We start from the raw sequence: 23796 nt of genomic DNA, 5'->3' as shown, positions 1-23796 counted from the left end.
CCACCAGGCATTACCCATAATGCCTCTCCTGCATTCCCACAGAGATAGAGGAGCAGATCTGGATATTTCCCATGACTTCACCTGCTTGGGAATGTGGGTCAAGCCTTATTAGAAACCTGCAGTTTGTACATATGCCATTGGGTGGTGCCCTGGATTTGGCAGTGAAGGCAAAATGCTTCAGCATACCCCAGATATAGAGAGCTGAGAGGTATCCTAAAGCTTTTTAATGGTGAACAAAAGATGGAAATGCCCCAAGCCTCTAAAATAAGGGTCTCAGGAAAAGCTAATGGTCATAATGAGAGTCTAAATTCATTTCAAAGATGAGGAATTTATGATATGCTTGTACTTCTGAGGCAATAATCCTGAATCACCAAGTAGAAGTTAAACGATAGCTAAGATCCTCTCTTAAAACAGGCAGGGAAAAGCATATAGCACACCTCAGAGAACAATTTAAATGCTCAGGGAATAAGGGCTACAATCTTGATGTAGATCTGTCAATGCTTATACCTCTATGATTCCAGATAGAAGTTTATATATAGACTATAGAACAAGAGAGTAAATACAGGAGGAAAACGTCCTCAGAAATAGGTACGTAAAGTAGCAAATTACTCTCTAGAAAAGTGCTTCTGCTATAATTTTTGAAACCTGACTTTAAAACAGGTAAAATTCTTTGCCTTCAGGAGAAAGCTATGGAAAAATTCAAAAGAACTTCTGTAATTCTGTCAGAATAGGATATGCATTTATATAAACACTGTAGGAACACAGATCTCAGAACAAAGGAGTGTATTTAAATTACTGTCTGAGAATTTCTTCAGTTTCATTTTCATGAAATGATTTTTTGATAAAGCGTATTACTTTATTTTCCTGACCTTAGTCTTTCCTTTGGGTACATAATAAATTCCAGAAGCCCGTAAAAGAAAATAGCGCCTTTTCCAGGATTTCTTTCCGTCTTCTTTCAGATAAAGAGCTCCTTCAAGTTCTGGCACAATGACAGATGTTCCACAGAAACTTTCCTGAAATTGAGATTCCAATTATGGAGAACACATGAAAAAAAACCACAAATTTTTGTTTACATTTAAACAAACTATGGCAAACTAGCCTTTTAGCCAAACCAGCTAAAAGTCACTTGTCTGTAACTCTGAATGGATACACTTATACTGCATGCTGTTTGCCAAAAGAAAGGAAGGGTACCATGGTGGTTGAACCTCAGCTCTTGAGTTAGACTTCAAGGCTTCTCAGCCACTTACTTTTGTGACCGTGGGCAAGTCATTAAATCTCAGTTCCTTTGCTTGCAAAAATGGAGTAATAATAGCTCCAACTTCATAAGAAAGGTTATGAGTACAATCTTGGTATACTGTGAAAGTAAGCATTAAATAAAGGCTATTTCTGTTATAAGTTGGTAAATAGAAAAATTATTCCTTTTCCTATAAGTAAAAATAATTACTATTTTACTGCCACTAAACAGGAAAGTTAGAATATATAATCCTTCACATAAACATGTGTATGTTAATTTATTCTTGGGATAGTTTTCTTATTGAAGAATGAAGAAGGTAGTTATTAACACTATGGTATCAGAAAAGGAGAAGGACAAAGCAGATTCTCTAGGTGTAGATTTTCGAATGTGAAAACTTACATATAATGAAATAATTCTTAGTAAATTTCTTTTAAAAAGCAATTCAGTAAAAGTGCAGCATTCTATTCCAGTTCAAATACTCAAACTTACTTTTGGCTTTCTTTTTTGTAACTCTCAACCCCCTTCTACTCCATCTCATAAATGGAGAATAACTTTTAGTTTTGTACCCTGCCAGGAAATGTATATACAGTGGAGCTGGGACACATTTTTGTTCACATTCTCCTCCAATTTAGCTAGTATTAGTTGCCTTGTCAATAATCTCTTCAATCAGATATTTGGCCCAAATTAGAAACCAGAATAGTGCTGATTTTTCATAGCGTAACATCCTCTGTATTTTCTTTCACATCCAGCCTTTAATGCACCGCTGAAGTCCTAGAACAAGAACTATTCAGGCAACTGTATAAACCAAGGCACAAGCTGTCCCTGAGTTACAGACAGCTGATGATTAAAAACAAATGGCTGTGTCAGGAAACTTCACTCTCCCCTTCCCTGTCTGTCAGTTTCCATCACTGCTAGGTACACTCAGAACCTGAATCTCCTTGTTGCTGGGAACCCGGTGCTTTTTCTTCCTCGACACAACCTGGAGTCTGCTAAATGCAGAGAATGTCCCTATTCCCACTGCTACGCCTTCGTGTGAAATACCCATTGTGCTCTTGGCTCCAGAAGCCGGAATTTATAACATGTTTTCAGGACCTTGTGAGTGGCAGAAGGTTCTGATGCCTGCTCCATCTGGTTACGGGCCTGTGAGAATGTGGTGGGGAGAGAAACCTGTGCAGGAGCCTGGCCAGGTCTTGGTGAATAAGAGAAAGGGTGCTAATCAATGTCAGCGAACTGGCTCCAGGTGTGAACATGCATCCAGAGCTCACCAGGTCATCTGAATCTTCAGAAGAAGCCTCAAAAGAAAAGAAAAGGTCAACACATTTTTGAAGGTGAAGAAAACCTGGGCTGGAACCCTACACAGGTTTTCTTCACCCTCACAAGTGTGTTGACTTTAGATCTCTGCACTCATCTGCATTATGTGCTGGGACCAGAGCCCTGATTTTTAGCACAGTTACTACATGAAAACTCACTAGGAGTTTCAAAAAAAACCAACCATCAAATAAACTTCTGGAACACGCCCCTATAGTGATAATCATGAACATCTGCACAGTAATCGACCCAGTGCTTCCATTACCGCCCTGGATCGCTGTAATAATTCAGTATGATCCAGGACACTGAAATTCTTGGACTTGCCGCATAACATCCGAACCTCAATGGCAGACCCAGACCTTGTGTCAGGTCTCCTAAGTGCAAAGCCCACACTTCCTACCACACCTGGCTACTGAAAGAACATCTTAGAATTCGCTGTAAACAAGGTTTGGAAATCCTTACATCTGACTTCTGGGGAGCACTTCAGTAATGAAAAACATGGAATGTTAAGAGACGAGTTTTACGTGGATTCTTAAGTGTTTTAGGCGAGAATCACTAATCCAACTTCATGAAAGTAAAATATAGTCTAAAGCCATACTTTTTTTTTTTCAACGTTTATTTATTTTTGGGACAGAGAGAGACAGAGCATGAACGGGGGAGGGGCAGAGAGAGAGGGAGACACAGAATCGGAAACAGGCTCCAGGCTCTGAGCCATCAGCCCAGAGCCCGACGCGGGGCTCGAACTCACGGACCGTGAGATCGTGACCTGGCTGAAGTCGGACGCTTAACCGACTGCGCCACCCAGGTGCCCCATCTAAAGCCATACTTTTAAACAACTGACTCAAAGAACCAGTTTAATTATCTAAATAGCTATAATTTAGTAATAATTTGATTTTAAAACCCCAAGTTGAAATTTCAGTGTGTCTCAGAATATCCCATTGTTCTAAGAAGCAAATAATTTAAAAATAGATACAGTTAGCATCCTTCTCTTTTCTTCTACTCTGCAAAATTACACTTACCTCAAGTAAGGATTCCTTGTTCTTAGCATTCATTTTCTCACTTGTTTCCTTCCCTTCTTTTTTTCCTTTGTTATCCAAGTAAAAATTCTAAAGAAAATATTAAGAGATCAGAATCAGTGAGTGTTCATCGCCATGCTAGCCACTGCAAGGGACTCACTGTCTTGCTGTAGAGAGAAGACGCACCTATAGGAAAAAGAGTGGGGACCACAGCATATGGTATCTGTCCACCAAGTGCCTTACCGAGGCTTTACCAAGTGCTGACTACTGAGGCGGATGTAAAACCTTCTCTTCCTCCCATTGTGCACAATCAACGAGGAAACAAACATAAGATAGAAAACACTAGCAAAGGATATGACAACATTTAATTGTTAAATTCCATTGTCTAGAAGACGTGTCAAATGCTGGAAGTGGGGAGACCCTAATGTACTGGAAGAGCCTGGGTCTGGATTGCTGGTGGAGCCCGTGCCCCATGTGCTTGTGGAGGTCATGTAGCCTCCCAAGGTCCTGTGGACTAGAGATTCTGGCTGATGAAGAGAAACTTGAAATCTGGATTTTTATAAATTTAGTGACTACTTTAAATTTTAAAAACCACAGCACAGGGTTTGCTGCTTGGCAACTTCTAAGGACAGACAGAAGCAGAAAGGGAATTTCTGGAAAGGGAACTGGCCTCACAACGGACAGGGAAGACCATGGTTTTAAAGCATTCATGAATGGGTGCAGAGTCTCTAAGTGGGGTTTGTATTAACCCATGTATCATACCTTGTTAATACTGAGTATCAATGAGAGGGCTGAGACAAAATGATAAACGAATGTTTCCAAAAAATCATGAGTATCCAAGGGTTAATCTTCACATAACCAGTACAGCTGAGGTATCAATATACACAGTGATTATTATGAGTGACCAGTGTCATAATTAAAACACTGAGGACTTTTATGTGAAAATGTAGAGTTTTGTAAAATAACGCATGAAAAAAAATGTATTAAAACTGGAACATATACCTCTGGAGGACAGTGACTGAATTTAGACATAAATGTGTCTAACAGACATAGGAAAAGATGCTCAATATCTGTAAAAATACAAATTAAAACTACAATGAGATATAACCTCCCATCTGTCAGAATGGCCAAAATTAACAAAACAAGAAACAACAAGTGTTGGTGAGGATGTAGAGAAAAAGGAACACTCATGCACTGTTGGTGGGAATGCAAACTGGTGCAGCTATTCTGGAAAACAGGATGAGGTTCCTCAAAAAGTTAAAAATAGAACTACCCTATGATTCAGGAATCGCATTACTGGGTATTTACTCCAAAAGTACAAAAACACTAATTCAAAAGGATACATGCACCCCTATGGTTATTGCAGCATTATTTACAATAGCCAAACTAGGGAAGCAGCCCAGGTGTCCATAAATAGATAAATGGATAAAGAACACACACACACACACACACACACACACACACACACACACACAAGAATATTACTTAGCCATAAAAAAGAATAAAATCTTGATGTTTGCAACAACAGAGATGGAGCTAGATGGAAACCAATTTGACAATAAATTTTATATATGTATATATATGTGTATATATATATATATATATATATACACACACGTATATATATTCTATATACATATACATATATATAAAAGAGACTGACCAAAAAAAGGGGTGGAGCTAGAGACCATAATGCTAAGTGAAATAGAGAAAAACAAATACCGTATGGTTTCACTCATATGTGGAATTTAAGAAACAAAACAAACAAGCAAAGGAAAAAAAGAGAGATACAAACCAACAGACTCTTAACTACAGAGAACAAACTGATGGTTACCAGAGGGGATGTGGGTGGGGGGGGGGGGAATGAGGGAAATAGGTGATGAGGATTAAGGAATGCACTTTTCATAAGAAGCACTGGGCAAGATACGGAATTGTTCAATTACTCACTATATTGTCCACCTGAGACTAATAGAACATTTTTTAAAAAGTTTATTTATTTATTTAGAGAGAGATGAGGGAAGGGGAAGAGAGAGAGAGAGACAAAGAATCTCAAGCAGGCTCCACACTTTTAGCACAGAGTCCTATGCAGGGCTTGAACTCACGAACCGTGAGATTATGACCTGAGCTGAAACCAAGAACTGGATGCTTAGCCAACTGAGCCACCTAGGCTCCCCAAAATAATGCTGTATGTTAACTATACTGAAATTAAAATGAAAACTAACTTGGGGCACCTGGGTGGCTTAGTCGGTTGAGTGTCCGACTTCGGCTCAGGTCATGATCTCACTGTTTGTGGGTTCGAGCCCCATGTCAGGCTCTGTGCTGACAGTTCAGAGCCTGGAGCCTGCTTCAGATTCTGTCTCCCTCTGTCTCTGCTCCATCCCCCCACCCCCCCACCACTCAAACTCTGTCTCTCTCTCCTTCAAAAATAAATAAACATTAAAAAAATTTTTTAATGAAAACTTACTAAATATTTAAAAAAAAAGAACAGAGTGTACTGGACAGAAGAGAAGGAAGCAAAGTGCAGGAAAATAAAATATGCAGAATTAGGATATTTCCTGGGGACAGAATGCATAAAAATGGCAATTTGCCAACTTCAATAGGGGAAATCAGTCAAGTACAATTGCTTTGATAATTCTTACCGAATTATCTTTTCATATGTTTGTCAATACTTTTACTTATTTGAAAAGGACAGCACATCATGAATTAGTGTGATTATCATCTAGGATTCAGAAACTATTTTAATTTTACATGTTTGGCTTGAAGATCATGACTAACCATTAATATGTAACATATACTACCTGCCAGAAGTCGACACCAAGAGCTCACCTACAAGAACCCCACAACATAGGTACTATTACTACTTTACAGGTAAGGAAGCAGGAGGATTAAGTGATTGGCCAAAGGCCAGTCAGTGCCAGAACTTTGAGTTCTTCCTCATTTTTTTTTCAGTATTAAAATGCTCTAAATACCATAGGAGAGAACCCGGCACAACAGTGTGGATGCACTTAATGCCACTGAACTATACCCTTAAAAATGATTAAAATGGTGAATTCCATGTTATGAATATTTTGCCACAATAAAAAAAAAAACTGAGCAGTGAAGAGTAAAGGCAGAGAGTGATGCCTACAAGCACACCTCTTACATGGCAGGTGAACCATGTAAGAGTGGGAAGAAGGGACAGAGGAAACGCTGCTGCCTGAGCTATTCACCATCATGTGGCAAAAGGAGAACACCTCAGGGACAGGTAAGAGAAGAGCCTTTCTAAACTGTGAGGGGCCTCATTTTATAAGGATATCCCAAAGGGCCAGGATCTGTAGCTTTGTCTTTCTCTAAGACTTTTCTGAGATCCCTTTCATTTTTTCAGATTCAGAGTAACTTTTTTTTTCCTTCCAAGTGATGGTGCTGTTTTTATTTTTTTACTTATTTTTTAAAAAATTGTATTTATTAAAAAAAAGTTCATTTATTTTGAGAGAGACAGAGTGTGGGGGGCGCAGAGGAGAGGGGAGAGAATCCCAAGCAGGCTCCATGCTGTCAGTGCAGAGCCCAACATGGGGCTCAATCTCATGAACCATGAGATCATGACCTGAGCTGAGATCAAGAGTCAGACGCTTAACTGACTGAGCTATCCAGGCACCCTTACACTGTTTTTGTTTTAAAGAAAATGGAAAAAACCCACGAAGTAAATCTGAGCTGGAGTTGAGAGACGGTAGTCCTTAGAATGGACCCACTGTCCTTGGGTCAGAACTTTTCATCAGTCGTGAGGTCAGCTAACTCAACTTGAGCTGCTCTGTAGCAAGCAGTGGAACTCAAGAGTTAACTCCTTATCTGTTACTCATGGAAACTGTGGACAAGCTGAGGTGAACAATAAAAGAACTTTAAAATGGGAAATGAGACTTTCAGTTACAGCTTGATCCCTTTTCTCACAACTGAGAATGCAAGACTTGGGGGCAGCTGGAGAGGAAAGAAACAGAGAAAATACATTACTTTGTAATATCACCTTCTTGGAACAAAGAGTAAACCAATCAGTTCTCAGTCCATGAATGAATATTCGTGAGTATTCTCTACATGTAAAATATCCTTGTTCCTAAGAATCTTTTTCTGTTTCCAGAGACTCTCTTCGGTCTTTATTTTTTTTAATTTTTTAAATGTTTATTTATTTGAGAGACAGAGAGAGAGTGGGAGCAGAGGAGGGGCAGAGACAGAGTGGGGGAGAAAATCCCAAGCAGGCTCCATGTTCAGACATGGAGCCCAACATGGGGCTTGATCTCATTACCGTGAGATCACAACCTGAGCTGATATCAAGATTTGGATGCTTAACCAACTGAACCACACCGGCACCCCTAAACCTCTAGTTTGGTTTCGGGCAACAGCTGACCTCCATTTGCACATCTGGCACTTATTTAGGAATAGGAGACCACCTGTGATTCCAATCAAGTGGGAAGAGGAGACTTTCTAATGACAACCAGACAGAGAAACTAAGGTAAATAAAGTTGCTCTTAGATAGTAAGGTTCTACTGTCCCAACCCACTTTACCCAAAAGAAGCAATACCACCTGGGCAAGAGGGGCCCCTGCCCTGACTCCACACTTTATTTTTTTTTAGGTTTACTTAATAATTTTGAGAAACACAGCACAAGTGGGGGAGAACAGAGAGAGAGGAAGAGAGAGAGAATCCCAAGTAGGCTCCATGCAGTCAGCACAGAGCCTGATGTGGGGCTTGAACTCACAAACTGTGAGATCATGACCTGAGCCTAAATCAAGAGTTGGACACTTAACTGACTGATCCATCCAGGTGCCCCCTGACTCCACACTTTAAAGGGTCCCTGTCTTGACCCTCATTCAGCCACTCCCCCACTCACAGGGCAGTAAGTTTATGGGGCCAAAGGGATAGTCCATACTCCACAAACTCAGAACCTTGGAATTCCCTGCCCAAATGGCCCTGAGGCTCTGCCCTACACCCATCCTCCTGAGGGCAGATGGCACTGCTACTGTGTGCATCTAGGCCAGAAGGTGGCCAAGGGGCAGCTCCTGCAGGAGAGTGATGGGTTGTATGAAGCCTACTCTCTGGGCTGGAGTGTCCACATCATGCATACAAGGCCCAGGTGGGACAGGATAGATGGGGTGGGTGGAAGGGTAAGTCTAGGGGAAGGTCATGAGCACCTCCATGACACCACTTTTTGCACAGTACTCAAAAGAAATCTAAGAATGCTAAGGCCAAACTTTTAGGTCATTATGAAGGCACCCAGGTAGGAAGATAGAACACATTTAACTGTTTATTAACTTGATTTAGAACTTTAAATATATATAGATATATTGCCTATAGGCCTTCAATCTACTCTTGCCCTAGGCCCCATAAATATTGGGGGTGGGCTTTCCCAGAGGCCTATCTTCCATTCCCTGTGGGATTCCACAGTGCCTCCCACCTCATCTTTTTGTTCTTTTCTTCTTCTAGTCATTAGGCCTACCTGAAATACAAAATAGAAATATAAAACAATTTCTTTAGGCTCTTTCTCTTTGAGGAGGTGCTTAATTTTCTGGGATATTTGAAGCTTTGGGAAACTTTCTCAACTACAGAACAGCCACAATTGTTAATGAGTAGAACTGACACCTCTCCTTCCTCAACCTGGGTTTTTCTGCCCACCAACCTACATCCTTTAAATTCTACATCCTGGGCCCCAGGCTATAACAGGCCCCCATCTCTGACAAGTCTGTCTTGGTGCTTAGAATATGGTGCTAAACACCACTTGTCAGCCCACAGTATCCTAGCTGTACTTCACTGGCTGCTGACCCCATGCCTCCAGACACACAGCCAAACATAATGTCCCCATGTTATGCATCTGTCCTCTGCATGTACCTCACTTCCTAAACAATGCTGGTTACTGCTTTTATTTTCACACTAGCTTGTAAATGCTTCTTCTTCTTCTTCTGCCCATTACATCTGGAAGACACCCCTGGCCTTGCATCTCACCTACAGTCTCCTTCCCTGGCTGTTTTTCAATACAATCTGGATGCTCAAGAAGCATCAATACAATGTGGATACAATACAAGAAGCATTCAATACAATGTGGATGCTCATGTAGTTCTTGAGCAAGTGCCTGGCATCATGGGGAACCTAGGGATTAAATCCTTACTTCCTTAATTTGTCCTGAACAACTTCAGGTAGCCTGAGGTTAGATTCCTATGCACACTTCTTTGATTACCTGCCCCAAAACTTGTGAGATTATACAGCATCGCTGTCTCAGATGGAAGTCTGGCCTGGCCCCACTGTGATCACCCTAATCCAAGAGCACCACTGACACCTTCTGGAGACATGTCCTCCCACATGCCTCCATCGCTTCTCTCATTCAGACTATTGTCTACAACGAAGCCAACTAAAATCATGGTATGTATTACACTTTGTGTGGATGATGGCCTTTACTTCTCACAACATATTTCTAAAAACAAATTATCCTCATTTTCAGACAAGAAAAGAGAGACTTGGTGAAGTTAGGTAATTTGCTCAAGGACCCACAGCTAACAAGCAATGGAGTCAGGATTCAAATCCCACCAGTCTGACTTTAGGAGCCACACTCTTGGCCACTTCAGGGTACTGCTTTCTAGTGAGAGGCAGTTTGGTAGAAACAAATCTGAACAGAAAACACGTTTTATGAAGCTGTCATCGAAAACCCTCAGCACAGCATGTCAGGTCCACGGATTTGGCCCCGTGCATGCTATCCCCATAGCACTCTCCACGGCAGCCTCACTGCGCCTTTCTATTCCTTGAGCATGACATACAGTCTGATTATGGGCCTTTATAATTCTTCTCTATGGCTTGGAATCTCCCCTCCTGCCTCCCTCCTTCATCTCTGTTCCCTTGGTGAACATGAGAAACATGTTCCTCAGGGAGGCTGTCTCTGATCCCAAGGACTGAAAGACCCTCCTTCTGGAGGCTCCCAGAGTCTCCTGGTCTGTTCCTAATAAGACATATCAGATAAAGGGCTAGTATCCAAAATCTATAAAGAACTCACCATATTCCATACCCGAAAAACAGAGAGTCCAGTGAAGAAATGGGCAGAAGACATGAATAGACACTTTCTAACGAAGATATCCAGATGGCCAACAGGCACATGAAAAGATGCTCAGTGTCACTCCTCATCAGGGAAATACAAATCAAAACCACACTGATATACCACCTCATGCCGGTCAGAGTGGCTAAAATGAATAAATCAGGAGACTATAGATGCTGGGGAGGATGTGGAGAAACAGGAACCCTCTTGCACTATTGGTGAGAATGCAAACTGGTGCAGCCACTCTGGAAAAAAGTGTGGAGGTTCCTCAAAAAATTAAAAATAGACCTACCCTATGACCCAACAATAGTACTGCTAGGAATTTACCCAAGGGATACAGGAGTGCTGATGCATAGGGGCACTTGTACCCCAATGTTTATAGCAGCACTGTCAACAACAGCCGAATTATGGAAAGAGCCGAAATATCCATCAACTGATGAATGAATAAAGAAGATGTGGTTTATATATACAATACAATACTACTTGGCAATGAGAAAGAATGAAATCTGGCTATTTGCAACAATGTGGATGGAACTGGAGGGTATTATGCTAAGTGAAATTAGTCAGGCAGAAAAAGACAGATATCATATGTTTTCACTCACGTGGATCCTGAGAAACTTAACAGAAGACCATGGGGGAGGGGAAGGGGGAAAAAAGTTACAGAGAGGGAAGGAGGCCAATCATAAGAGACTCTTAAATACTGAGAACAAACTGAAGGTTGATGGGGGGTGGGGGAGAGAGGAAAGTGGGTGATGGGCATTGAGGAGGGCACCTGTTGGGATGAACACTGGGTGTTGTATGGAAACCAATTTGACAATAAATTATATATGTGTATATATATATATATTTATATACAAATATATTTATATACAAATATTTATTTGTATATTTTATTTGTATATTTTGTATATTTATGTATTTATATTTTGTATATTTGTGTATTTATTTGTATATTTATTTGTGCATTATTGTATATTTATTTGTATATTTTATTTGTATATTTATATACAAATATTATATTTATATCAATATAATTTATATTTATATTATAAATATATATTTATATAAATATTATATATGTATATGTGTGTGTGTGTGTGTGTGTATATATATATATATATATATATATATATGATACTTCACTGGCTATTATCAGCTAAGTGTCCTTACTGTCTGACAAGAAGTTCAGTAATACCTACCTTCCTTGAGCCTCCTAACAAGCTGAAGATGAAAATGACACAAATCATTATTTTATAACAGTTGTGACAGATTCAGAAGCAGAAGACAGTTAATTTAACTGTGGGGGAGCCCGAGTCACCATTCAAGGCCAGGCTGTGTTCAACTGTGTCCGCCTTGGAGTGTATACTGAAGCCCCTCCAAGGGTAGATGGGCATCGATTTCTACACCCTCAACTTCCATACATACTCTTTTCTAAAATGGATCTGCCTGAGAGTGGAAGGCCCTTTTCCCACTTCCCAAGAGAAAGGCACACCTCACAACCACAGAGGATCTTACTGCCCTGGGTGGGGAGCTCAAAGGCTTAAAACAAAGGGACAACTTGAAACATGGGTGGTGAGAGGGAAAGAAAGACTCACAACTCAAAACAAATCTTTTGGGAAGTCAAGTGGTTTCTAACTCTTTGCCTTTACACAATGGAAGGCACCTAATCATGTCAGGTGGTGCATTAAAAGAATCATCATTGATCTCTCAGTGGCAGGTAACTTGGAAGGAGTTCAAAGAATTTAATGGCATTGCTCTCACAAAGCTCTTCTATTCTTGTCCATTTACTTATGTGAACAAGGTTTCTCACTGCTTGCATCTATAAAAAGTACTTAACTTCTACAAAAATGAAAAATAGGAATATAATTGATACTGAACATTCATCCTTTTATCCTGGAACTAATCAGGGGGAGAAGGTTTCATCTATTTATCTCATTAAGGATGTTTCCCCTTGGAGTTTTACTTTTTAAGATTAATATCAATTGTTATAATTTTAATGTTTTTAAATTGTCAAGCAATTTAATTTCAATGTTTTTAAATTGTTCAACCAATTGTGTAATTTTTTAACACATAAGTGCCTTATGATGACAGGAAATTAAAAAATTACTTACCAATTTATAAATATAATTTGTTGAAGAGAAATATGAGAGAGAGCTCAATCAGAGACTTTCAGGCATAAAAATATATTAAAATAGGAGAAATCTTTGGGGAGAAAATGGAATGGGAATAGTTCAAGGGGAAAAACAAGGAACAATGTAAAATTTCCCAAATGTTAAAAAGGTTTATTGCACAACACCAAGAGTGAACCCTCATGTAAACTATGGACTTGGGTGATAATGGCATGTCAATCAATGTAGGTTCGCTGATTGTAACAAATATACCAGTGTGGTGGGGGATACTGATAGTGGGGGGGGGGACTATGTATGTGTAGAAAGTATATGGGAACTTCCTCAATTTTATCATGAATTGAAAACTGCTCCAAGAAATAAAGTCTATTAACAAAAAGCTACTCATGTGCTTCTTACATGGAAAAGAAATCAAACTGCCACGAAACTATTTAGACTCCACTGGATAACTTTTAAAAATGTCAAAATTCATAATATGCTAGTCATTGCATTATTTGCATCTATTTAAGCTAGTGTTGAAAAATTCTGGATGTCAACACACAAATATGTGAGGTGGTATACAGCTTATAAAATTTCTTCCAGGGGGTATGCAACCACAAAAGTTTGACATCCGTTCATAGAGGCAGCCACCATCTGGGGTTGGCCATAAGGGGCTGTGTGGGGGAGAAGTGGCTCTTGGGAGTGAAGCCAAACAAAGCAATGACTGTCCAAAAGAATAAGTAGTTTTTAAATTTTTTTAATGTTTATTTATTTTTGAGAGAGACAGAGACAGAATGCAAGTGGGTTAGGGGCAGAGAGAGAGGGAGACACAGAGACAGAAGCAGGCTCCAGGGTCTGAGATTCCAGCACAGAGCCTGACGCGGGGCTCGAACTCTCGAGGCACGAGATCATGACCTGAGCCGAAGTCGGACACTCAACCGACTGAGCCACCCAGGCACTCCAGAATAAGTAGTTTTTAAATGGAATAGGGCATAACAGCAACCAGGGGAATTCGCTATTCTGCTTTTCCTCATTTATAAATGGGGTGATCTGTTATTACCTCCGGAAATACAGACCAGTCATCCTGGTGGAATTCCTTTTATTTTTGAAATTTATTTCTTAAATGTTTATTTATTTATTTATTTTTTTATTTTGTTTATTTATTTATTTATTTATTTATTTATTTTTTTATGAAATTTATTGACAAATTGGTTTCCATACAACACCCAGTGCTCATCCCAAAAGGTGCCCTCCTCAATACCCATCACCCACCCTCCCCTCCCTCCCACCCCCCATCAACCCTCAGTTTGTTCTCAGTTTTTAACAGTCTCTTATGCTATGGCTCTCTCCCACTCTAACCTATGGTTTCACTCTTACGTGGATCCTGAGAAACTTAACAGGAACTCATGGGGGAGGGGAAGGAAAAAAAAATAAAACATTTTAAATAATGTTTAAGAGAGAAAGAGAAAGCGAGCAGGGGAGGGGCAGAGAGAGAGGGGGACAGAGAATCCCAAGCAGGCTCTGCACTGTCAGCCAGGAGACCTGCAGCTTGATGGGAGGCTCAATGCTGAATTCACGAACCAGGAGATCATGACCGAACCTAAACCAAGAGTCAGACGCTTAACTGACTAAGCCACCCAGGCACCCCTAGTGGGATTGCTTTTAAATAAGCATCTTTGGGTTCATAAATTTGCAGAACCTGGTTTCTCTCCAAAAATCTTCTATCCCTCTGTAAATGCCCTGCACTCTGAGAACAGGTCAGATGGGAATCTCAGTAATGAAAAGGTTTCTGTTATCTCATGAGAAAAGGAAAATAACCCAAGGAAAAACTGAGGAGCACATCTCTTATGATTGCCCATCTGACAGAAAATACTCAAGAGAAATGTGTAAATTTCATGCTAAATTTATGGAGGGTGAAATGTGATTTTTTTTTTGAAGGAAAGGGGGAAACTCAGCATGTTTAAAATTTAGCTCATTATGTCCCTCTCCCCACTTATTTCCCTTCTTGTGCTTCCTGCCACAGTGAATGACATCAGGATCCATCCCATTCCCTAGCCTGAAACCAGAATGTCACCCTTGTCTGCTTCTATGCCTCCTCATTATACCAGCATTCATGGTCACCATATTCTGCAAAATTCTGCCTCCTACATATCTTCCAACTCCCTTGGGTCCATCATCACCTCCTTTTTCTGGGCTCTGTAACCACCTCTCCATCACATGGTGGCTTTCACGCTGCTTTCTTTTGTATCCATCCTCCATCATGCAGCCATGATGGTACTGCCCCCCTTCAAAACCCTTCAACAGCTCCCTGGAAGCCTCAGGATCAAGGCCAATGTCTTTAACATTGTTTACAAGTCCCTTGATCATCTTGTGCCCACTCCCCTCCAGTCTAAATGAAGTCTTGCTACACCCATATGATTTGATTTAACAACTGGATCAGGAATAAAATCATAGCAGAAACAATAAACTGGTTCAAAATCCACGCCCTGCCCCCATTTATTTCTCAGGTCTTACTCATTCCAATGCACTCAGTATTTAGTAGCTCTCAAGTTTTTATCCATCTTTAAGACTTTTGGGCCATTTGTCAGACTTTTTAAAGTTCCTTCTTTTTATCTCTATTTCATTGTTAGCTGAGTTTGCTTGTTTGACATCTACTCCTAAAGTTTTGGGTTTGGAGGAAGTATTGATGAGTGAAGTGAGTGTAAACCAACAGCCTGATGCCACTGGCCATTGTACTGCTCCCAGCCAGGAGGACAAGGACCTACTCCAGGAATGATGAGGTCCCCCAGGGGCCAGGCCTCTATGAGCTCTGACAGGTACTGAGATGGCAGGAACAAGCACAATACCCCAGCATCTTAATGCAATGAACAGCACCCCTGATTATTATCAGTGGTTGCAGAACCTTCTGTCATATCATAACCTTCTGCAGAAGGCATTTTACTCATCATCTCTAATTCCATGAATCATTTTTGTGCAAGAATGAAGCCTCAATGTCAGGTTATGTACCTGCAAAGAATAGGGCACACTCCATGCAATAGCTTTAATCATGATAGCCAAGTTGGATCACACAGTGTCAAGGAAGTGCAGTTTAATATAAAAGAAAAACACAATACAGCTAAATAGGGGCTCCTGGGTGGCTTAGTCAGTTAAGCGCCCAACTCTTGGTTTCAGCTCAGGTCATGATCTCACAGTTCATGAGTTCGAGCCCTGTGTCAGGCTCTGCACTGACAGGGCGGAGCCTGCTTAGGATTCTCTCTTTCTCCTTCTCTCTTTGCCCCTCTGCTGCTCCCCCCCACCCCAAGTAAATAAATAAACTAAAAAAAAAAAAAAAGGAACACAGCTATATAGGCAGAGTAGGCATTGGTGGTTGCAACTGGATTTTTAAAAATAACTGAATGCTGGAAACTGACTAAACAGTCTAAAATCCATTTTAAATGAATCCCATACAATTAAATCTGCATGAACTGGTGACTGGAAACATTCATTTCTGACTTGTTTTAACCAATATGCTATTTTGACCATTTTCTTTCCCACCAACATACCTGAATGCACTGTCCCTCCCTGTCCCTCGCTCACCTCTCCACGGTCCAGCCATGCAACCTATCCCATGACCTAAATGCAGGTCCCTCTTTCTTCTTGGACTTTGCACTGGCCCACTGCCTAGAATGCTCGCTTCCCCTCTACTGTTCCCCTGGCTAACTCCCCCAAGTTCTCCAGGTGAATGCTTGGACAGAAGTTTCTCTGAGTAAATTTCCCTGCCCGCCATCTGCTCCACAGAAGCTAGTATTTCACCTCACCCCCAGGCTTTTCAGACCCGACTCTGATTTCCCATTTCCCTTCTTTTCCCTCCCATCCTCTTTTCTTTTACTCTTACTTTGTTGCCTCTTCTACTGGTTTGTTTGGTCCATATCTCACTGCCTTCTATTGAAGGTAACAAGTTTCTACAATTTTCTTCTGAATCCCGCAGTTCATTAATTGTATTGATATACTGTCCATAATGTCTTTGAGATGCTATTTCCTGTCAGGGTCCTGCAGTATTTTCTCATAAACACAATGTTGGTTTTTCCTCTTCCCTCATGTCCTAAATCAGGGTGAGATTGTTCTGTAGTCAGTATCTGTCAACAGGCAAGATCTGTGGTTTGCCTTGAGCTGCACGCACTCCCTCTGCATCTGTACATCTGTGCAGAGTATATTTTTTCCTCAGGGACAGGATGAATGGGTTACCTGACTGCTAAGTTCCTAGTTTCACTGCTCTACTGAGCTGACATTTTCCTAACCTTGTGTATTATGAAGTAATACAGTAATTACAAAACCAAAATTCTCAGCATACACCTTTACTAAAGCTCTCTTGTGCTGTCAATAGCATTTTGCACGCTGGGACTTAATCTTAAGACTGTGCCAGGCCATAGTCTCTGTCCTCCACCACTCTCATGTTAAAGCTGGAAGCTATGCTGTCCTTATTTTTGTACATGTCTTTTTCTTCAGCTACACTGTAAATTGTCTGAGGCAAAGATTATCTTTGCTTTTGTGTCTTCCACAGATAGCACAGATTAAACATGTAAACAGATACTCCACAACATTTGCTAAAGCCAAGTAAACGGAGTACATTCCAGTAAAGGTTCACCATATAAGTCAACAGTGGAAAGACATTCAATGTTTTGAAACCTTTTGAGAAGAACAAATAAGTTGTTCAGAGTCTCAGTCTTTTCCTTTTATAATTTCTGGTTAAATCTAGTTCTTCACGCACAGTGTCTAACTCTTGAAATAGTTCCTAAACAGCACCATAAGCCAGCTGGGCAGGATGATCAAACCTGCAGGCCCACAGGTATAGATAGTCCTGACTAGGGAATGGAAGCAGGTATCAGTTACTCACTACTCTGTTCTGGGATTCACTACTACATATAAATGTTGACAATTACATTTGAAAAAGAATTAACAACCCAAATGAAATACAGGAGGTATTTGGATTTTTGAATTAACTGATTTGAGACACTGCTTCGGGAAAAAATGTAAGGCAATTAAACAAAAGAATTTCCAGGTTGTATTTCTTTAAGAAACTTACTCTGGAAATACTTTTCTCTAGGATTTGTTATTCTTTTTGGGTAAACTTAAAAAAAATGTTTCTGTTAAAAACTATCAAAGGGTCTCAGCATACAGCTTTTACAAAGGGACTGTGGGTATTTCAAAATTACAAAGCTTCCCTTTTAGGAGCCATGACATCAATGTGGGAATGGTCACAGTCTACTTCAGGAACAAGAAAGAGCCCTAAGGTCAGCACGCTGAAGTAGCTATTCACATGGAGTACTGAACAGAAGATATACTATCCAACCAAACACTGAGAAAATGGAAATACTTAATATCAGCAACTTAAAAAATGTTTCCACTTCCATTATGGTCTTTAAATGTGATTGCAAATTAGAAGAATCTATTTACTTGGTTTTAAAGAACAGATTATTATCCAGAAGAATTCAGCAGGAGGATTTCTGCCTCCTCCTATGATACAGTAGCTTGTAGTTAGACCAAAGCTTCAAAAGAACAGCTTGAAAATCTGGATTAAAAAAACAACAACTGTGTGAAGGTTTTGGAGAGCTATGGGGGCAACCAGGACTTAAGGGGCCAAGATCCAAGAGATAAAGGAACCACAAATTGATGCTGAGATATTCTGAGAGCCACATTTCCCCTCTGGTAAGAGGCTGAGAATCATGGCAGAGGACCTGAACAGGCACTTCACAAAAATCGATAATAAACATTTGAAAAGGTACTCAAGCCTTTGGCAACAGAAAATTTGACTTAAAACCATAGTAGATACCACAACACACCCACATAGAACAGCTAAAAAAATATTTTTTTAAATGGCAACACCAAGGGCTGGCAAGGATCTGGAATAACGGTAATTCTCATACAATACTAATGGAGGCAAATCATACAATCTCTTTGAAAAACTGCTTGGCAGTATCTCCTAAAGCTAAATATGCGCAGAAACTATGAGCTAGCAATTGTACTTGTATGTATTACACAAGAAAAAAGTCTCCATATGTTCAACAAAATACAGGTACAAGAATGTTGTCAACAGCATTACTTGTTAAAGCCCCAAACTAGGAACAAATCAAATGTCCATCAGTAATACAACAGATAAACTTATTTTGGTACAAATGCACAGTGGAATACCAAAGGGCAAAGAAAAAGAACAAGCCATGTTCTGCCATATGCAACAAAAGGAATGAAGGTAAACACCAAAGAGTACTATGATATGATTCCATTTTATACAAAGTTAAAAAGCATGAAAAATCGAGGCTAGAGAGGTCAGGATCATGATTATTCTTGTAATGGGGGTCAATGGCTGGAAAGGGACATAAGCGAGTCTGCTGATGTATCACTCATGCTCTATATTTTGATGTGGGTGGTAGTTCAATGGGATGTGCACTTTGTAAAAATTCACAGCATGTAGTTATGTTTTGTGCACTGATTCATTAGATGCCATGGCAAGCTGCAGATATCCGCCTATACTTATTCTCTTCTTTCTCCTCTTGGTTATACAATATTGTAGCCATGTTACAGCGCCTGGGCACCATTTTTATAGACTCAATGTGAAAACTTCTTTGTGGAGGAATTGTGCAAAGTGGTGACTCTGAATACAACTCCCAATTTTAGTTATGTGTATCGTTATTCAAATAGACTGTACTTGTCAGTTTCTTGTGTAGCTCAAAATCCCCTGTAACTAAGTTCTGGCCAATGCGATGGAAGCAGAAGTAAAAGTGCCATTTCCAGGTCCTTCCAGTAAGAAGTGTGGTTGTGCAGTTCCCTGGCTCTTTATTCCCTCCCTAAGAACTGGGAAATGGCCGGGTGGAAAAGCTGCCTTGGGCCCAGAGATATAAGCTATTGTTGAGAATGGCACAGCCTCCTACTAAATCTACCCACCTATGTCTGCACTGGTACGTGAGAAAGAATAAAGCTTCTAGCTGGTTTGAACCACTGATCTAGGGAGTCTCTTTGTCACAGAAGCTAAGATGGTACCCTAACTAATACAGGCATTAAAACATTCCATTGAAGGTAGTTACAATTTGAAAACTTTGTGGTTGATCCCTGAACAACTCAGGTTTGAACTGCATGGATCCATTTATATACGGATTTTTTTTGGCGGGTGGGGGGGGGGATATAGTACAGTACTGTATTTTCTTTCCCTTATGATTTTTTCCTTAATATTTTTTCCATAGCTTACTGTCAGAACACACTGAATAGTACATCTAATATGCAAAATATGTGTTAATTGACTGTTTATGTTATTGGTAAGGCTTCCCAGTCAACAGCAGGCTATCAGTAATTAAGTTTTTGGGGAGTGAAAAGTTATACACAGATTTTCAACTGCATAGGGGGTCGGTGCCCCTAACGTCCCTCCCACACTGTGTTGTTCAAGCATCAACCATACTTTTATTGTTCAATATTTGTCAAAGACAATAGTATTTAATTGCTTTCTTGTCAGTGCACCACCACAAAACCTAGAGAAGACTCTAGAAAAAAGCACAGTACGGGGAAAGAGCATTTTCTCACAAGAAAGCTGCTCTAGTATCCTGCTATTTCTGCCTCTAGTGATATGGGACTTAGTTTTTTTAACCTGTAAAATATAAAGGTGTCTGGATGTCCCCAATGATCTTGTCTGTGTTTAATGTTCTTTGACTTTCCAAAAAAGACTTAATGACCCTCATGCAATTACAGTCGGCTGGAGGCCACAGTGGGAAAAGGCCTGTATTTCTGTGACATCCTTGTACACATGACTTGAAGGAAGCTTTTTCAAATATGGAGAACAATGCTTTTAAAAAACATTTTTTTTTTTGAGAGAGAGAGAGAGAGAGAGAAAGAGAGAGGGAGAGAGAGCACGAGTGCATGGGAGTATGAGAGACTCTTAAGCAGGATCCACACTGAGCACGGAGCCCAGCGCAGGGCTCGATATCATGACCTGAGCCGAAATCAAGAGTCGGACGCTTAACTGACTGAGCGACCCAGGCTCCCCGGAGAATAATGCTTTTTATTATGTAGACTGTTTATACAATTAAATCACAATAAATGGTACATTTTCCAGGTGCCCTCTTTAGTAATCTCAGCATCAGTAAGCACCAAGTATTAGCAACAACAAAAAAGAGTGTTTAAAACATGAAGCATTCATGACCCTTAGTGCATCAAGGTATATTGAATTAATGTAGCCAAATTGAAGTAAGGATAGAAGAAGAGGATCAATAAACAGACAGATATGCTTTGGATGCTGGATCTAAAAAAACAAAATGGTTTCTATTCTTTCTGAATCCTTTAAGGGCCTATTATAGTTTACGTATGACCTAAGAGTTGAGTTTGTGTATTTTTATTAAGTGAAAAAAATTTTTGGGGCGCCTGGGTGGCTCAGTCGGTTAGGCATCCGACTTCAGCTCAGGTCATGATCCCACGGTTCATGAGTTCGAGCTCCACGTCGGGCTTTGAGCTGACAGCTTGGAGCCTGGAGTCTGCCTCTGATTCTGTCTCCCTCTCTCTCTGCCCCTCCCCCACTCATGCTCTGTCTCTCTGCCTCTCAAAAATAAAGAAATGTAACAAAAAAATTTTTTTTTAAGTTTTTTAATGTTTATTTATTTTTAAGAAAGGGGGGTGAGGGGAAGAGAGAGAGGGAGACAGGATCTAAGAGGCCTCTGTGCTGACAGCAGAGAGTCTAATGTGGGGTTCGAACTCATGAACCATGAGATCATGACCTGAGTGGAAGTCAGATGCTCAACTGACTGAGCCACACAGGCATTCCTTTATTTTTTTTCAATGTTTGCTTATTTTTGAGATAGAGACAGAGAGAGACAGAGAGAGAGAGAGAGAGAGAGAGAGAGAAAAGGGGAGGGAGGGAGGGAGACACAGAATCCAAAGCAGGCTCCAGGCTCTGAGCTGTCAGCACAGAGCCTGATGGAGGGCTTGAACCCACAAATTGTGAGATCATAACCTGAGCCGACGTCTGGCACTTAACTGACTGAGCCACCCAGGTGCCCCTGGATTGTGTGTGTGTGTGTTTTTTAAAGGAATATATTTGCAATATTTTGTGAGACAATGAATGATGTTTGCTAGTACACAGGTGACATTAAAAAAAATCCTCCAAACCTGTTTCCGATTCTGTGTCTCCTTCTCTCTCTGCCCCTCCCCTGTTCATGCTCTGTCTCTCTCTGTCCCAAAAAAAAAAAAAAAAAAAAAAAAAAAAAAAAGTTGAAAAAAAAAAAAAAAACAAGGGGCGCCTGGGTGGCGCAGTCGGTTAAGCGTCCGACTTCAGCCAGGTCACGATCTCGCAGTCTGTGAGTTCGAGCCCCGCGTCGGGCTCTGGGCTGATGGCTCAGAGCCTGGAACCTGTTTCCGATTCTGTGTCTCCTTCTCTCTCTGCCCCTCCCCCGTTCATGCTCTGTCTCTCTCTGTCCCAAAAAAAAAAAAAAAAAAAAAAAAAAAAAAAAAAAAAAAAACGTTGAGAAAAAAAAAAAAAATCCTCCATATTTTATATGGTTTAACTATATACAAGTTATCTTACCTGGGGGTTTTTAAATACAGCGTATTTTTCCTCTTTCTCCAAAAATAGCACTTTATTTTCTGTGTCTCTTGTCCAGTCTGATAAGACTTCAACAACATTTTCATGGTCTTCAAAAATCCTTTCTGATGAAACAAGAAAAAGCATTCTTTCCAACCCAAGACATTAGGGTTTCCAACAGAGAATTAAGCTAGTATTGAGTTAAATACAATGCTTCATTCTTCTCATCGGTTTTTAGAAATTCCTAATTCTTCCATGATGTCACATTGTAACACCCCTATTATGTTTCTTCTTCAGTGTCAGGTCTTCAACTTATTTTCCACAAAAAAACATGGCAGACAACCATACAATATCATGATAATGGCCAGCCACTGCACTTTTTTCTTATCTGCATTTTTACTTTTTACTTTAAACAGTCTCAGATGGAGGTAAACATCTTATCCATAAGGAGGACCATGAAGCAATAATTGGCTAAACAACTCTGAAGGAGGCTATGAGACATGTGATATGTTCTCTGAAACATCACCCCTAAGACACTAAAAACTACATATGCATATCTGAACCAAACCTAAACATACAGGAAGGCTTTCATTTCTCTATTTGACTCAGAGAGTTGAAAAATACCTCAAGAGATTCTTTCAGTGTACACCATTTCATTCATTAAAAAAAAAAAAAATTCACTGAAAGCTTTGAAGGCAGGCAATTCTGTATTCCACCAAGCTCTCCTGAGAGAGACAACTGTTCTGAGTGATTTTAACAATAAGAAGTAACAAGAGTATTTCTTTAATTGCTTTTTCACTTTTTTTTTTTTTACTCCAATTCTACCAACTGTCCTTTGCTCTTTGGAGCTGAGCCTCTTCATCCAAACAAAGTGTGAGTGGGGACGGTGGAAGGGGAAATGAACATTGATGTATGGCAGAGTTACACTATAGTGTAAAGATGCAAACTCTAAAGAGACATTAGCTGACAGATACCCAGGCCCTCCCACAATATGTTCAACTTACTAAGCATGCAGTAAGAGGTCTCATCCTATCACTTCCTCTTTCTTATGGAACCACTACAGCGTCGGCAATAATAGTGTTTACATCCCCCAAGGTCTGGCTACTTGTTACAATCTGAGGCTCTTCACCACAAAGGAATGAAGAGGCAAGCACTGAATCTGCCATAAGGGGAGTGATTTATGGGAAATCTTAATAGTCTTGAACCAAATTCTTCTTAATAAGAGACCAAAACCCATAAAAAAGCAAACACACAGGTTTTTGGAGCACAGTCTAACGCTGAGGATGGGACTTACCAATTTGAAGTTCTGGGTATATTTCATAAAGACACCAGTCTACACTGCAGTCACAATGGGTTTTGTCAAAAAGATTGTCTAGAACATCCCGGGCTGATTGCCGCTCATCCACCATCAACGATTTAGTGCTGTTATCATTCATGTGCACCTTGACAACAAGCTGAGGATAAAGCCACAGGGTAGCTAGTAAATTTCAGCAACTGGAGAAGGCCATGAAGATTAAGGTTTCAAAGTTGTTATTATTTCTGTGAATTTAAGTA

The 23796-nt window shown here is 40.2% G+C and overlaps 1 protein-coding gene across 1 annotated transcript in view; it reads right to left on the bottom strand.

Moving 5' to 3' along the window:
- The window catches only part of LOC115517974 (amyloid beta precursor protein binding family B member 1 interacting protein), a 98213-nt gene that overhangs the window by 21101 nt on the left and 53316 nt on the right, over nucleotides 1-23796 (bottom strand). The window contains exons 6-9 of the mRNA XM_030321130.1: nucleotides 23537-23696; nucleotides 22246-22367; nucleotides 3562-3648; nucleotides 870-1013 (exon numbers count right to left, since the gene is read on the bottom strand). Of these exons, the coding sequence (XP_030176990.1) occupies nucleotides 870-1013; nucleotides 3562-3648; nucleotides 22246-22367; nucleotides 23537-23696 (513 nt within the window). The remainder of the gene's footprint in view (nucleotides 1-869; nucleotides 1014-3561; nucleotides 3649-22245; nucleotides 22368-23536; nucleotides 23697-23796) is intronic.

Source organism: Lynx canadensis, chromosome B4 (assembly GCF_007474595.2).
Source record: "Lynx canadensis isolate LIC74 chromosome B4, mLynCan4.pri.v2, whole genome shotgun sequence".
In the NCBI taxonomy this organism is placed as follows: domain Eukaryota; kingdom Metazoa; phylum Chordata; class Mammalia; order Carnivora; family Felidae; genus Lynx; species Lynx canadensis.
Note: the sequence above shows the minus strand (reverse complement) of the source record. Positions and strands in the feature narration are given on the sequence as shown.